This window comes from Chiloscyllium punctatum, chromosome 7 (assembly GCF_047496795.1).
Source record: "Chiloscyllium punctatum isolate Juve2018m chromosome 7, sChiPun1.3, whole genome shotgun sequence".
In the NCBI taxonomy this organism is placed as follows: Eukaryota; Metazoa; Chordata; class Chondrichthyes; order Orectolobiformes; family Hemiscylliidae; genus Chiloscyllium; species Chiloscyllium punctatum.
This window is the reverse complement of record NC_092745.1, coordinates 42,936,699-42,952,142: the sequence shown is the minus strand read 5'-3', so window position 1 is coordinate 42,952,142 and position 15,444 is coordinate 42,936,699. Positions and strand designations below refer to the sequence as shown.

The 15,444-nt window shown below is 41.6% G+C and overlaps 1 protein-coding gene across 1 annotated transcript in view; it reads left to right on the top strand.

The window, feature by feature from the left end:
• Positions 1–15,025, top strand: part of imp3 (IMP U3 small nucleolar ribonucleoprotein 3) — a 271,163-nt gene extending 256,138 nt beyond the window's left edge. The window contains exons 6-7 of the mRNA XM_072573434.1: positions 12,348–12,420; positions 13,861–15,025. Coding sequence (XP_072429535.1) covers positions 12,348–12,420; positions 13,861–13,887 — 100 coding nt within the window. The 3' untranslated portion in view covers positions 13,888–15,025. The remainder of the gene's footprint in view (positions 1–12,347; positions 12,421–13,860) is intronic.
• Positions 15,026–15,444: the final 419 nt, after the last annotated feature.

The window sequence follows — 15,444 nt, the reverse complement described above, 5'->3', positions numbered from 1 at the left end:
GAACATTTCCAAGATGTGCTGCAGTAACTCAACAAGGGTCCCTAGATAACACCTAATAAACGCATTGACAGTTGAGGATGGTTAACAAATAATGAGGTAACCATCAATATCCCCATTTTGTGAACAAATATAACATATCTAAAATAGATTCCATTTTATTATCACAATAAGTTAATGTAATTCTAAATAAATTATACATTTGCGCATATACTGTAACCACCAATTTTGGCAGCCTCATTAAGTTTGAATCCTTTGAATCCTAGATTTGATTCTCCTGTCGTTAGTTTTTACTGCAGTTGGCTGGGGAAAACAGGGTTGTAAAGTCTTCATCCTACCCTTGTGGAAGATCACTGTCCTGATCACTGTTTCCTTTACAAGTGCATTTTCTGATTTAATGGACTTTTTCCTTTCTCAATATAAAATGAAAATGAAGACGCTAAGTTGAAATGCCAAAGGCCCATTATACTTCACATCAGAAAGGTTGCAAAGACCGGGAAAGGAGAGAGACTAAATTGAGTAGTTGTTCTAAGGTGGCATTAAGTTTGGGCTTTAAATGTAACATGTTTACTTGGGTTTTAGTAAAGCCTTTCACAAGCTTCTTCATGGCAGATTATTTAGTAAAGTTAGAACACATGGGATTCAGGGTGAGCTTGCCAATTGGATACAAAATAGGCTTTATGGTGGGAGTCAGAGGTGGAGGATTATTTTTCAGACTGGAGGCTTTGTGACCAGTAGTGTTTCAGAGGGATCAATACTGGGTCCACTTTTGTTTGTCATTTATGTAAATGATTTGGATGGTGAATAAGTTTTGCAGATGACACCAAAATTGGTGGCATAGTGGACTGTGAAAAAGGTTATTTAAGATTACAAAGACATCTTGATCAATTTGGTCAATGAGCCGAGGCGTGGTAGATGGAGTTTAATTTGAATAAAAGTGAGGTAATACAAACAAGGGCAAGACTTATACAATTAATGGTAGGGCCCTGGGGAGTGTTGTAGAACCAAGAGACCTAGGGGTTCAGGTACATAATTCTTTGAAATTTGCGTCACAAGTAGACAGCATGGTTAGTATGCTTCCCTTCATTGCTCAGACCTTTGAGTATAGCAGTTGGGCTGTCGTGTTGAGGTTATACACGACATTGGTGAGGCCTCTTCTGGATTGTTGTGCACAGTTCTGGTTGCCCTATTTTAGGAAGGATATTATTAAACTGGAGAGGGTTCAAAAAGGTTCATCAAGTTGTTGCAGGGAATTCAGAGTTTGAAATATGAAAATAAACTGGACAACTGGGACTTTTTTCACTGAGCATGGGCAGTTGCAGGGGGCCTTTATTAATGTTTATAAAATTATGAGGGGCATAGATAAACTGGCAAGCGTCTTTTCCCTCAGGTGGGAGAGTTCAAAACTAGGAAGCATATGTTTAAGGTGAGCGGAGAAAGATTTGAAAAGCACACGAGGCATTCCTTTATTGTACTGAGTGGTTCATTTGTGGAATGAACTTCAGAGGAAGTGGTGGATGCATGTCCAATTACAAGGTTTAAAAGGCATTTGGTTAAGTACATAAATAGGAAAGGTTTGGAGGGATGTAGGCCACGTATAGGCAAGTGGGGCTAGTTTAGTTTGGGAACATGGTTGGCATGGACTCGTTGGACTGAAGAGTCATACAACATGGAAACTGATCCTAAGTGACTCAACTGAACAGATCTGGGCAGTTATCACTTTGATTTCTGGTCTGATTTCAGCAATGGAGCATTCCACCCAATTTGACCTGCTTTGACTGGGGTGGGGGATGAGGAGCAAGTAGAGGAAGAGAAATCATCCAGGTTATTAACTTGGTCAGTGATGCTTCCTACTCTTTTAGTCTTTGTCTATGATCAAACATGAAAAAAGATCAACAGGGTCAGTACAGGCAAGCAGCTGTTAGCCAACAAAAAGTCTATAACATGAGTTAACACCCTGAAATGAGGAAAGAAATAAACTGGAGAAGGAAATGTAAGCTCAACTACACAGTTGCCTTTTATACTCACATTCTGCGGACTCAAGTATGATGGAAAATAATTGAGACTTTATTAATATTTCCATATATTTGCAAGCCACCTGGATACTGTGTTCCATCTCTTCTGTTTACAGCTTCTTGTGCATGTCTTCCTGTCTCTGAATACAATTAGCAACTTCAATTTGACTTGAAATATAGAAGACCATTTATGTAAGTCTATTGCCAGCAGTCATTCCTGTTTCCCTTCTCTCTTTCTTTTCTCGATTTATCTGTTTTCAGTACTTAACTGCTGTAGTACCAGGATGAAAATTGCAGAAGGATTCCTTCACAGACACCTGTTTGCAGGGAGCCAAATTGTTCCTGTTGCTGTCACTTCTACTTAAAGCAGACACCTACTGAAGAGTAAAGAAAGACCAACTGCCCCAATTTAGAATTTTTGGCTACTTTGTTGCAGCAATACAGTCTATTCCATGTGTGTCACAATCTATTAAGTACTGTCATTTATCAGTCCTTATGACACTGTAATTGTGTGATTTCTGGCCAAGAACTTGCAATGCTGTGCAGGCCTGACAGGAAGGGAGTATTTGGTAGAATGCACTAACTCTAGTTAGCTACACTTTGTGGTATCGCGGTGGAAGGATGTAACACTGCTTCTAAGAAACCTTTTTAATGATGAAGGAACCCACAAAAATTTCTGTTCGTATATAGATACTCAGAAGGAAAAAGTCACGTCATTTCTGTTGCTGTGACAAAAGTCTTGCTCATCACAAAATCTTTCAGCTAGATTTTTGTCTGGGTGCAGAGCCACATTTCAATGCATGAATGATCATACTTTTATTTTTGGAGGCAATCCAATTTACCTTCGCATTCCCAACCCCACACTTTTTTCCTTTGGTGTTCCTCCTGGTCAGAATTGCAAAATACACAACTGTTCAGGGTGAATGCAGTAATGAGTTAACATTGGGCAGGATGGTTGCCTCAAAAGATAAACTCTGAATGCCAGAACTTTGAAATATGCAGAAGCTCCTGAGTTTTAAACAAGGGTTCCAAAACCACTTTGGAAGTATAAACCTGCCTTTTATATTTTTGATGGTGATGGATCTGCAGTGTAGGTCAACTTTCTGCTGTTTGTACCTCACGGGCTGCAGCTTGTTTCCAACTCCTTCCTCCCCTCTCTGCTTGTATTGGGAGGGAGAAACTGTGGATGTGGGATGGTGTGATGTGAAAAAGAACAGAATCATTGAAAAGCGAGGAGCCAGTTTTTGTAGAAAACTCCCAAGGAATTCAGTGAAGTGGAACAGATTTGTAAACACACAGGCTTGAGTTTAAGCATCGGAGAAGAAAGAATGCACATATGTTAAGTGTTGATCACATGGGATAAGAGAAACAAAATTAATCAAAATACCACCATGCAATGTCAGTATACACTCACATACACATACTCTTACATACTCAAGCACTCCTGCAGGGGAATGGGAGTTGGTGTAAATTAATAGATAGTTAGCAGAGTTTTGGCTGACCTTAGATTTATGGAGGGGAAAATGTCAGAAACCAGCTAGAAATAATGGCAAACTTGGGAATGTATTTGAGAGCAGACACCACTTTCAAGGATTTTGAAGGGGGAAGGAATATTGGAGATGGGAATACTTGATGCAACATAGTGGTTGTGACATGACTTGTGCTTAGGGTATTTTTCTCAAGGTTATCCAAGTTGAGGTTGTGGAATTGGAATGCAGTTGACTTAAGGCACCTGGTGTAATAATCATGCACAACAAGGTGAATTATAGCATGTTTAGAGAAAACCAAAGCTAGTTCAGAGATTTTCAGCTTTAGCAGAGCATTTAAGCATTTCCCTTATTTTTCTTTTCCACTGTGTGGACCTCTGACATCTGTGGGTGGCATTGCCACGCTGACTGGTGAGTTTTGGCATCTCTGAGTAGCCATGCTCCTGCACAGTTTAGAGAAAACATCAGATGCTGATTTCCTTGGGTGGTGATATTTCATCTGAAGAAGGGTCACAGAATTTGAAACGTTGTCCCTGTTTTCTCTCCCCAGGCCTGCAGAGTTTCTCCAGCAATTTCTGTTTTTGAATATTTCTTTTCACTATTTGCTGGTTGCTTTATACTGTGCTGATTAATTATGGGTTGACCCATTTACCTGGGATCTTGGGTTTAATTGCATTTTGAGATTTTTTTTTTCTCTTTCCTCCATTGTTTGGCCTTTCTAAGTGGCACGGTGGCTCAGTGGTTAGCACTGCTGCCTCACAACGCCAGGGAGCCGGGTTTGATTCCAGCCTCAGGCGAATGTTCAAACCCCACACAGGCATTCTCCCCGTGTCTGCGTGGATTTGCTCCGGTTTCCTCCCACAGTCACAAAGATGTGCAGGTTCGGTGAATTGGCTGTGCTAAATCGCCCATAGCGTTCAAGGATGTGTAGGTTAGATGCATTGGTCAGGGTTAAATATAGAGTAATATGGTAAGGGAATGGGTCTTCGGAGAGTCAATGTGGACTTGTTGGGCTGAATGGCCTGTTTCCACAATGTAGGGATTCTATGATTGTAGTTGCCTGTTTGCATCACTTTCATGGTATGGCCCATATGTAATAGTCGTCTACTCTCATTTCTTATAGCATCAGTCTCGCCAAATTAGCAGAAGAAGGTTGTATTCTGAGATCTGCATAGGACTTGGATGCAAATGGAAAAGAGTTTAATCACTCAGTCACTACGATTTTCTCCCAATCACGCAGCATTGCTATTCTGCAGAGCATTTCCAGTACCTGTATTTTGTGTAGACTTACAACCCCCGTCCGATCGGTCATGCACGAATAAAATCCGGAGTACAATTTTCCAGGTTTACTGACTGTAGATCCTGGGCTCAAGCCCCAGTAGTCCTCAACATTTGAACCAATTTATTTTAAGTTTCAGTGTCTGGTACAAACTGCAGTTTCCCACAGCAAAACTTCCCTCTGGCTCCCTGAGTATAGAAGAACCTATTGTTTTGAGCTGAGCAGTAGTCAGTATAGTGCTAATTTACCCTTCCAGCTGAAGGAGGCTGCTTAGGGACTAAAGCCCATGTAGTAGATCAGATGTCGCACAAATATGTGAAGCTCACACTTAACCCTCTTCCTGCCTCTCCCTGCCAAATTTACAGTATTTTAATCCATGAAGTGCATGAACGTTTGTGGCATGTAGGATAAAGATTAGGATGAAAATTTCAGACCCAAATGAAATCCCAGCTTCATTCAGTGACTGGGAGCATTATTTATAACTTTCTAAAGATTTCGGCATGGCCACCATTGCATCACCATCTGCAATCCACTTAATTTTCTTTTCTGCTGTGTGGACCTCTGAGGCATTGGCAGGCTGACTGGCAAGTAGCTATGCCCCTGCATAGTTTCGAGGAAACGTCAGATGCTGATTTCCTTGGGTGGTGATATTTATTCTGAAGAAGGGTCACAGGATTTGAAACATTATCCCAGTTTTCTCTTCCCAGATGCTTCTGGACCTGCTGAGTTTCTCCACAAATTTCTGTTTTTGAATCTTTCTTTTCACTTTTGCTGGCTGCTTTGTACTGTGCTGATTAATTGTGGATGGACCCTTGATTTGGTGATGGCATTTACTCAGGATCTTGAGTTTCTACTGCGTTTTGTGTGTGTGTGTGTGTGTGTGTGTGTGTGTGTGTGTGTGTGTGTGTGTGTATGACTGAACAGACTGATTCTTGACCTGTAGATTTTTGGTCAAGTGGGGCAGTGTGTCCCATGATGTGGAGGGATCTGGAAAGCAGAAGTTTCTGCCTTTATATGTCTGGTACCTCACATTTACTTGTCCGCTGCGGTTCTGTCTCATCATTATGATGTTTCAACTGAAGATTTGATGCAGCTTGATGGACAGGTGATCACCATTTTGAATAGTTGGTGGCAAACTCCTCCCTGTCATTAGTGATAATACAGTCACACTTCATTGAGCTTCAGTGTGTCTTTGTAGCATTGTATTTATCCTCGCTGAAAAACGTGTTGCTGGAAAAGCGCAGCATGAAAGGAGCAGGAGAATCGACATTTCGGGCATAAGCTCTTCTTCAGGAATGAGGACAGTGTGCCAAGCAGACTAAAATAAAAGGTAGGGAGGAGGGACTTGGGGGAGGGGCGTTGGGAATGCGATAGGTTGAAGGAGGTTAAGGTGAGGGTGATAGGCCGGAGAGGGGGTGGGGGCGGAGAGGTCGGGAAGAAGATTGCAGGTCAAGAAGGCGGTGCTGAGTCCGAGGGTTGGGACTGAGGAAAGGTGGGGTGAGGGGAAATGAGGAAGCTGGAGAAACCTGCATTCATCCCTTCTGGTTGGAGGGTTCCTAGGCGGAAGATGAGGCGCTCTTCCTGCAGGCGTCGTGTTGCTATGGTCTGGCGATGGATGAAGCCAAGGACCTGCATGTCCTTGGCGGAGTGGGAGAGGGAGTTAAAGTGTTCAGCCATGGGGCGGTTGGGTTGGTTGGTGCGGGTGTCCCAGAGGTGTTCTCTGAAATGTTCTGCAAGTAGGCAGCCTGTCTCCCCAACGTATAGGAGGCCACATCGGGTGCGACTCCTTTGTCAGGTCCATACCCCCACCAACCCAACCTCCACTCCCGGCACCTTCCCCTGCAACCGCAAGAAATGCAAAACTTGCGCCCACACCTCCCCCCCCCTCACTTCCCTCCATGGCCCCAAGGGATCCTTCCATATCTGTCACAAGTTCACCTGCACCTCCACACACATCATTTACTGCATCCGCTGCACCCGATGTGGTCTCCTATACATTGGGGAAACAGGCCGCCTACTTGCGGAACGTTTCAGAGAACACCTCTGGGACACCCGCACCATCCAACCCAACCACCCCGTGGCTGAACACTTTAACTCCCCCTCCCACTCCGCCAAGGACATGCAGGTCCTTGGCCTCCTCCATCGCCAGACCATGGCAACACGACGCCTGGAGGAAGAGTCCTTCATCTTCTGCTTAGGAACCCTCCAACTACAAGGGATGAATGCAGATTTCTCCAGCTTCCTCATTTCCCCTCTCTTCCCCCCCCTCTCTCTCTCTCTCTCTCTCTCTCTCCCCCCCACCTTTTCTCAGTCCCAACCCTCGGACTCAGCACTGCCTTCTTGACCTGCAATCTTCTTCCTGACCTCTCCGCCCCCCAACCCCTCTCTGGCCTATCACCCTCACCTTAACCTCCTTCCACCTATCGCATTCCCAACGCCCCTCCCCCAAGTCCCTCCTCCCTACTTTTTATCTTAACCTGCTTGGCACACCCTCCTTATGGCTGAAACGTCGATTCTCCTGCTCCTTGGATGCTGCCTGACCTGCTGTGCTTTTCCAGCAACACATTTTTCAGCTCTGATCTCCAGCATCTGCTGACCTCACTTTCTCCTCCTTGTATTTATCCTCCCTTGGAACGCTGACTCTTTGAAATTTGGGAAAACAGGACCTGAAGAGGCAGATGCTGTTTCGCCACCTAGACCTATAACAGTTTTGCCTGAATGTTTTTAGAGCTTCAAGAAGGGACCCTTGTGTTTGTTCAGTGGTCCTACCATTGAATCTGGAGAATGTGACGGTACATTGCAGATGGAATTTCTCTAACTCTAATGAGTTGCTGTTGCACAGTCCACATCTCGGTGCATTACAGGAGAATGGTGATGAAAGTCGCTCTGTAAACTAGGACTGTTGTTGACGTAAGGAGGTTTTTGCCAAATATTCACGACAATATTTTGTAAAAGGCCAAACTGGCATTGCAAATCAGTGTTGGATTGCCTGGTCAACATTGACCTCCAGAGAGCGAGGTACCTGCCAAGGGATGTGATGTGGTCAACATATTCCAGCATCTCTCCTTCAACATATATGGGGTGTGGAATATTTGCCTGACCAGGTCGGAGTTGATATGAGTTTTGATTGGTCAACATTCAAGGAAGGGTTTGGAGGGATATGGGCTGGGTGCTGGCAGGTGGGACTAGATTGGTTTGGGATATCTGGTCGGCCTGGACGGGTTGGACTGAAGGGTCTGTTTCCATACTGTACATCTCTGACTCTATGACATGCCAAGTCTCTCTTGTGCAGATTTGAAGAGGTTGAGAGAGGGTAAAAGAATGGTTTGTGTTGAGGAATTTCAGTCATGAATATTGATTGGAGTAACTTGGAGAAGTGAAGTACAAGGGGAGATCAGATTGAAATAAATGTTTAAAAATAAATGCATAAAGTTAGATAAATCTCCAGCACCAGATCAAGTGCATCTCAGGACATTGAGGGAAGCTAGGGAAGAAATTGCAGGGCTCCTAGCAGAGTTATTTGTATCATCAACAGCCACGGGTGAGATGCCAGAAGTCTGGAAGGTGGCTAACATTGTGCCATTATTTCAGAAAGTCTGCACGAGAAAGCTTGAGAATTATAGGCCAGTGAGTCTGATGTCAATGGTGGGCAAGTTGTTGGAGGAGTTTCTGAGAGACAGGAATTACATGCATTTAGAGAGGCAAGGACTGATTATGGAACGTCAGCATGACTTTGATTTTTTTGAGGACATAACTAAGAAGATAGATGAGGGCAGAGCTGTCGATGTTGCATTTATGGATTTTAGCACCTTGACAAGGTTCCGCATGGTAGACTGTTTAGTAAAGTTAAATCACATGAGATCCAGGGGGAGCTAGCCAATTGTATAAAAATTGGCTTGATGGTAGAAGACAGAGGTTAGTAGTGGAGGATTGTTTTCAGACTGGAAATCTGTGACCAGTAGTGTGCCACTCGGATTGGTATTGGGTCCACAGTTGTTTGTCATTTATATAAAAAATTTAGATGAGAACATAGGAAGCATGAGAATATGTTTATGGATAGTGCAAACATTAGTGGTAGAGCAGACAGTGAAGAAGGTTATCTAAGAGCACATTGGCCCAAGCGATCAAGATCCCAATGAGCTGAGAAGTGGCAGATGGAGTCCCATTTAGATAAAGGCAAATAGGGGCAGGACTTACACTTTTAATGGTAGGATTCTGGGGACTGTTGTCAAATAGAGAGACCTAGGAGGTTCAGGTACATAGTTCCTTGAAAGTGGCGTCAGAGGTAGACCGGGTGGTGAAGAAGGCATTTGGCACACTTGCCTTCATTGGTTAGAGCCTTGAGTGTAGGAGTAAGGATGTTATGCTGCACAGGATGTTGATGAGGCCACTTTTGCATTGTGTCCAGTTCTGGTTGCCCTGCTGTAGGAAGGATATTATTAAATTGGAAGGGGTGCAGAGAAGATGTACCAGCATGTTGTCGGGAATGGAAGATTTGAGTTATAAGGAGAGGCTGGACAGGATGTGACGTTGACAGGGTGGGTGGTTGGTGGGGTGGGGGGTAGAAAATAAAAACATTAGGGGCATGAATAGGGTGAATTGCAAAGGTCTCTTCCCTGTGTAGGGGGGGCTCAAGTCTGGAGGGCATATTTTTACAGTGAGAGGAAAAAGATCTAAAAAGAAATGGAGGGATAACGTTTTCACACACAGGATACTGTGAATGTGGAATGAACTTCCAAAGGAAGTGGTAAGTTGCAATTTTTAAAAGACATTTGGACAAGAAGGATATGGGCCAAACACAGGCAAATGGGACTAATTTAGTTTGGGAAACCTGATCAACATGGAAGAGTTGGACCGAAAGGTCTTTCCGTGCTGTATGACTCCATTAGTATTCACAATCATGAGAGTTTATGACAAAGTAGATAGGTGGAATATGTTCCACTCATAAAAGGCCATAGATTTAAAACAATGAGTAGAAGAAGCAAAAATAATATTTTGAGAAAATTTCATACAGCAAGTAGAGTCTGGATTACACTGCCTGAAAGCGTGGTGGAGGTAGATTTAATCAAGATGTAAAAGGGATTTAGGTAGTAATTTGAAAATAAACATCGTGCAGTGTAATGGGTAAAAAATAGGAAGAATGACACTTGGTTAGATTGTCCTTTGGGGAACTAGTGGAGACATGATGAGCTGAACTGCGCAGTAACAATTCTGTGATTAACTTTAGGTTGCACAGTGCAACCAGACTCTCTGCAGAGGTCACAACTTAACCTTGTGTGGAGGGAAAATCGAAAGTGTTTATTGTCATCTCATTGCCTCCTAGAGATAGTCAAAAGAGTATCACAGAGCTATGAAGCATGGGCCAGTCATGGCTTTCATAGCTGAAGACATGGAGGACCATAAACTGAAAGGAGATTGGGGTGGGATTTTTTTAAAAACTGTTTTTTTTTCTGGAAAAGAATAAAAATGAGTTCATTCTCAAATGTGACGTACTAAACTGTTGCTAAATTTTAAATTTTTTTTGCACAATTAAACATGCTGACAGCACTCATTTTGAGAGTGCCAAACCAACCTTGAAACAATATTATGATTGGGTCCCCAGGTCAAAGTTTGAGCTGGTCCCACACCCACTGTTCTCACGTGACAAAAATGGCTAAAACATTTTGAAGACGTTATTCTGTTTTATGTCAGCCATGTGCAAATGTACTTTCACATTTTGAAGAACTTCATTGCAAAGGGAGTGTCCCCTCCTAGTGGTGGGAAATGAGTTCTACAGGCAGTAAGATATTCACAGATAAAACCATGTTTAACCTACACTTCTCATAATGTCTGGCGAGTTGGGTTTGAGAGTTGGTGCATGTTTACTCTGATCCTGAAGGATGAATGCATCTGATGCAAAGATGATAGATAGAGGGAGACCACATCAGGGGAGAAGTAGAGGAAAAAATTGGTCCTTCATGTTCTCAAATGGAAACTCTGGACTATTGTTTGCTGGGGAAGGATAACTAAATAATACACTAGCCCTTGGAAAATCTATAATTTACACATTGGTGGATAACTTCATGCCCTTATTTTGCTTTATCTTTGTGATTGAAAAGTGCCATGGCGATGCCAAACCTATGCAGAAAATCGTGTGTACCTGAAGACCATGTATGCTGAAAAACAAGTACTGCATTTGTATCTGGCATGCACCATTCCAATGTAGAGGTATAAATCCAGTCATCTACATTCACCTGTGATAAGCAGTTATATGATGCCTACAAAAACAAAATACTGCAAATGCTGGAGATCTGAAAATGAACGAAACTACTGGATATCTGTTCAGCTTTTTGATGAAAAGTCATTGATCTGAAATGCTAACTGTGTTTTTCTCTCTTGACAGACTGAGTTTTTGTAAGCATTTCTGTTTGATATTGCGTTGTATTTTTTTCTGTATTCTGGCTGTTAAGGTGTCTTTGTTCCCTTTTTTCCAACTTTGACATTATTTTGACTGCTGGCTTCCGTTCTTTGTTTAGTTTTTTCAGATGTTCAACATTTGAGGTACATTAACAGGTTGAACAGAATTTCCTTCTCTTTAAAACATACTGTAATTGGAGGTAACTAATAACCCCGTGCCATCCTATTCCATTTGTAGCTCCTGTGAGAGTGCGGATGTTGGTTCAAAGAGGATTTACTCTACTTTATAACAATTACCGTTGTGATTTGAATGCAAACTCTGTTGAAAGACAAACTGAATCATATCATTTTGTGGGTGGATATAGTAGAATTAGCATCATTTGTGTCTCAGAACAACTATTTTACTTTACTTTTCATTTGATTGCCAAGTTCTAATAACAGCTGATATTATTATAAAACACATTGCAGTGGGTTTCTAAATATCGACAATTGAATACAGAGCTTCTGTATCACTATAAGGATCATTATTGTAAGCAAAATTAAGGGAACCGGAGAAACCTGCCAGCCAGACTGGCTTTTATCTTAGTATTGCATTGGGTGCAGGCATAACTTGCTCCTTTAGCCACCCTGCCCAAAGGAAGAGGCTGAGTAATAAGTGTGACAACAATCTATTTGACCATAGGCTGTCCTGTCTTTTATTAATAGAATCATAGCATTCCTACAGTACAGAAAGAGGCCAAACAGCCCATTAAGTCTGCCTGGGTCCCTGGTGCAGTGAGGATCCTAACCACTGCGTCATTGTATCTGTCCTAATATCTTATGTGGTTTAGTATTATATTTTATAATGCTTCAGTGCAGTGCCTTGGATTATGGCTGCTTTAAGTTTGAACTTGGTCTGTCTTAGTTTAGGAAATATCAAGTTGCTTCAAAACCAGTTTTACTTTGAGAAAGGCATTAGAATTGGGTGGGTCAGCCTGTGGGGCACATCGTTTTCTCCTTTCTGTTGGTGAAAATGCCTGGCAGCGTAAACATGTCAGCATGTGGATCAAGATGAAACTGGAAATACTGGTCTTAGCAGATAAGGGAGTGTGCACTTATCAACTTTAGTACATGGTAGTCCAAATAATTTGAGTATCTGTGTTAAAAGTGGCCATTTTTGTACCAAACCCACAGAACTACGGAAGACTACATAACCTGGGTGGACTCATCGAAAATCAAACAGCATGTAAAGGAGTACAATGAAGAGGTAAGAATTATGTTCTTAAGTTATTTAAATTTATCACCTGCTTTTTTCCCTTTTGGATTTATTTCTGCCTTACGTCAGTAGGGAGGATCTGCCTAAGGTTAGTCCACCACCTACAAGGCACAATTGTAAAATGCACTGCAGTAGCTCACCACAGCATTTTACAAAGCAGCAATCTCCATCACTTAGAAGGACAAAGACAGAAGACTCATGGAAGCACTACCAGAGTAACGTTTCTTGCAAGTTGCATTCATTTCTGTCTTGGGCACTCCCTCCCTAATGGCACTGTATACCCAATGACAGTGCATGGATTCCAGTCATTAAAGAAGACAGCCCATACCCGTCTTCTCCAGAACATTTTCAGACTAAATCTGAAATCGGGAGAGTTTTTAGGAAAGAAACTTGTGGACTGTCATGAAGAGAGAGTCTGAATTATCTCCCAGAAATTCTGGCAGCTGATGGGTTGCTCGTGGGCTTCCTACTGCAGCATCCTGGGTTAGGAAAGATCAATGGAGACAGTATCTGCTACCAAAGTAACACCCCCACTGAACCACTTCCATCATTCCTGTGACTGATCATCTATTCTGGGAGTAAGTGCCATTTGTGACATGGTTATGGACAGCTGATGGTCATGAGGGATGGAGGGGACTCGCTCAAGCTGAAAGCCTACCTGCACCATTTTACCAATCAGACTCTTTATCATTCTGTCTGTAGCTAAAATAATTGCATTCCATGTATATAAGGTTCTTAAGTGATCATTAATTGACTGCTACCATCTTCTCAGGAAATTAGAGATGGGCTACACCATAGTCCCACAATATCCACATCCCACAAATGTATTTCTAATGTAAAATTAACTTGTCATTGTTTTCTGTACATGAGACTTTCCTGTCAGCATTATGGGCTGTTACCCTTGTCTACGTAACAACATTAACTTCACTTAAAACGGTAGTTAAACGGATGTTTTGGATTTCTGAGGCCATGGTAGTATTATATAAATACTACTACATTCTGTAATAAAACTGGGGCTAAAAGCAGATGGAGGTAAAAATAAAAACGTTGATCCTTGGAACTTTAATTTATACAGCATTTAACCAATATAAACATACTGACGACATCTAGAAAGGTGTTAACTGATTACTGAGCAAAATCAAGACTTAAGGAATGATGAAAGAGATTTTTAAGGAGGGGCAAGGAGTGGTGGCAGGTTAATATTCTAGGAAGATGGTGTTTAGTTTTCTGCTTCTGGTGAAGGGATGTACCAAAAGCATTAGACTCCTCTCGTGTATTTCCAATATCTTCACTTTTTTTATATGATGGAATCAAAAATGTTATATATGCTTTTGATTAAAACCAGAATATCTTTGAAATGTACTTTTGTTGATTGATATATTAATTTGGAAGGTGTGCATTAATTTTACTTTTTGTCTTATTCCTCCTCAGAGAGATGACTTTGACCTGGTTGTCTAGTTCCATTCCTGTGTGCTGCCCTGTGCATTACTTGGCTTAACTGAAGTGAATATCGTCTTTGGTGTCCCATACTGACTGCAATCCCCATTGGTGAAGCATCCTATATGATGGCTCAAGGCTATATGATGGAACAACAGATTTATGAAGTTCTCAGTGGTTGAAATCAGAGACCAAGGAATGTCTATTTTCTCTGCACACTCCTACTTTTGATGTTGCAATATAAACTCTAAGATGTTCAAATTTTTTCAATATAGTTGACTGTCACTAATTAGTTACAATAATTTATTTTCCCAGTGTGGGCATAGTTCATCTGAAAACAGATTTTGATGCTTCATTGAATGGATCCGAATAAGTGTCCCAACCTTATCATTAGCTACAATATTATCTTTGTTTTACTAGTTTTATTAGGAAAATTTCTGTGAACCGTTCCTTTAAGTGCACCATAACGTGCACACTGACCTAATGCTGTCTAACTGATAGCATTAATGTTGTGTCCAATCATTCATCTGATGGTCCTGAATATATTCTGAAGTACAAGTCCACAAGAAAAGTGTACTCTGTGGTTATTTTCCTGATGAGTTCAAGTACACACGCATTCAAAAAATGAATATCAACAGTTCTGCTTTATGTAACTGGTCGGTAATTGTGCACTGGCCTCAAATATAATCAGCTGATAAACAGCATTGTTGCTCCACAGAGTTTAGGTGATGAATTCCATGTACTGGAGACCAAATCAAGCCTGAACCTCACTGCCAGCCTGCCAGCAACCCACATACACGCACACACCTTATATGTGATCCTAAGAAGATTGGCAAATTATTCCAGTCCCAAAATTTGAATCAAAATCAAAAGATTCTTTTTCAGCAGAGAAGATTATATTTGCTTTCAGCACCAGAAGGCTGATTATGTATTGAGGGGGACTGAAACATCAATGAATTCCAAATGTTGATACTGCTGAACAGATGTGCTAATTGTGGATAATGTACAAACTAGTGTCACTTCTTCGTTTTTGAGACTGATATTTCAGCTTCACAAGTGTTTGTTATTCTCTGCATAGAAAAGGGTCGCAGCGTCTTCTGATGGTGTTTTTCAATTTTTCAAAGCATTTCAACAAATAAATTTTTACTCTTTTCATGTATTCCCTTTGCATTATGGTTTTCTTTTGTAAATAAAGGATCCTTTTGTAGTAAAGGTGGATTTCAGGGATATGCAGGGATGTATGACTTTCTGTGTGGATTGCAATGTTCCTTTTTTAAGTTACATGAGTGTGGGATAAAATAGAGCATTTGCAGGATGCTGGTTTCAACTATTAGAGGAAACATTTCTGTTTGCTGACCGCTAGAGCTCCTGCAGAAATGTTTCAAATTGAAATAGACTCAGAAAATGATGAAACATTAGGTTGACCAGATGGCAGTTTCAAATCATCACTCAGCCAAGTTAACCAGCTCATTGAAAGTTTGCACTGGAGGAAACATTGACAATCATTTACTTTAGGTAGAGAACGGCAACTTTTAAAACACTGTTAATGGTAATCTGCAGTGCGCTGTGCGTATGGAA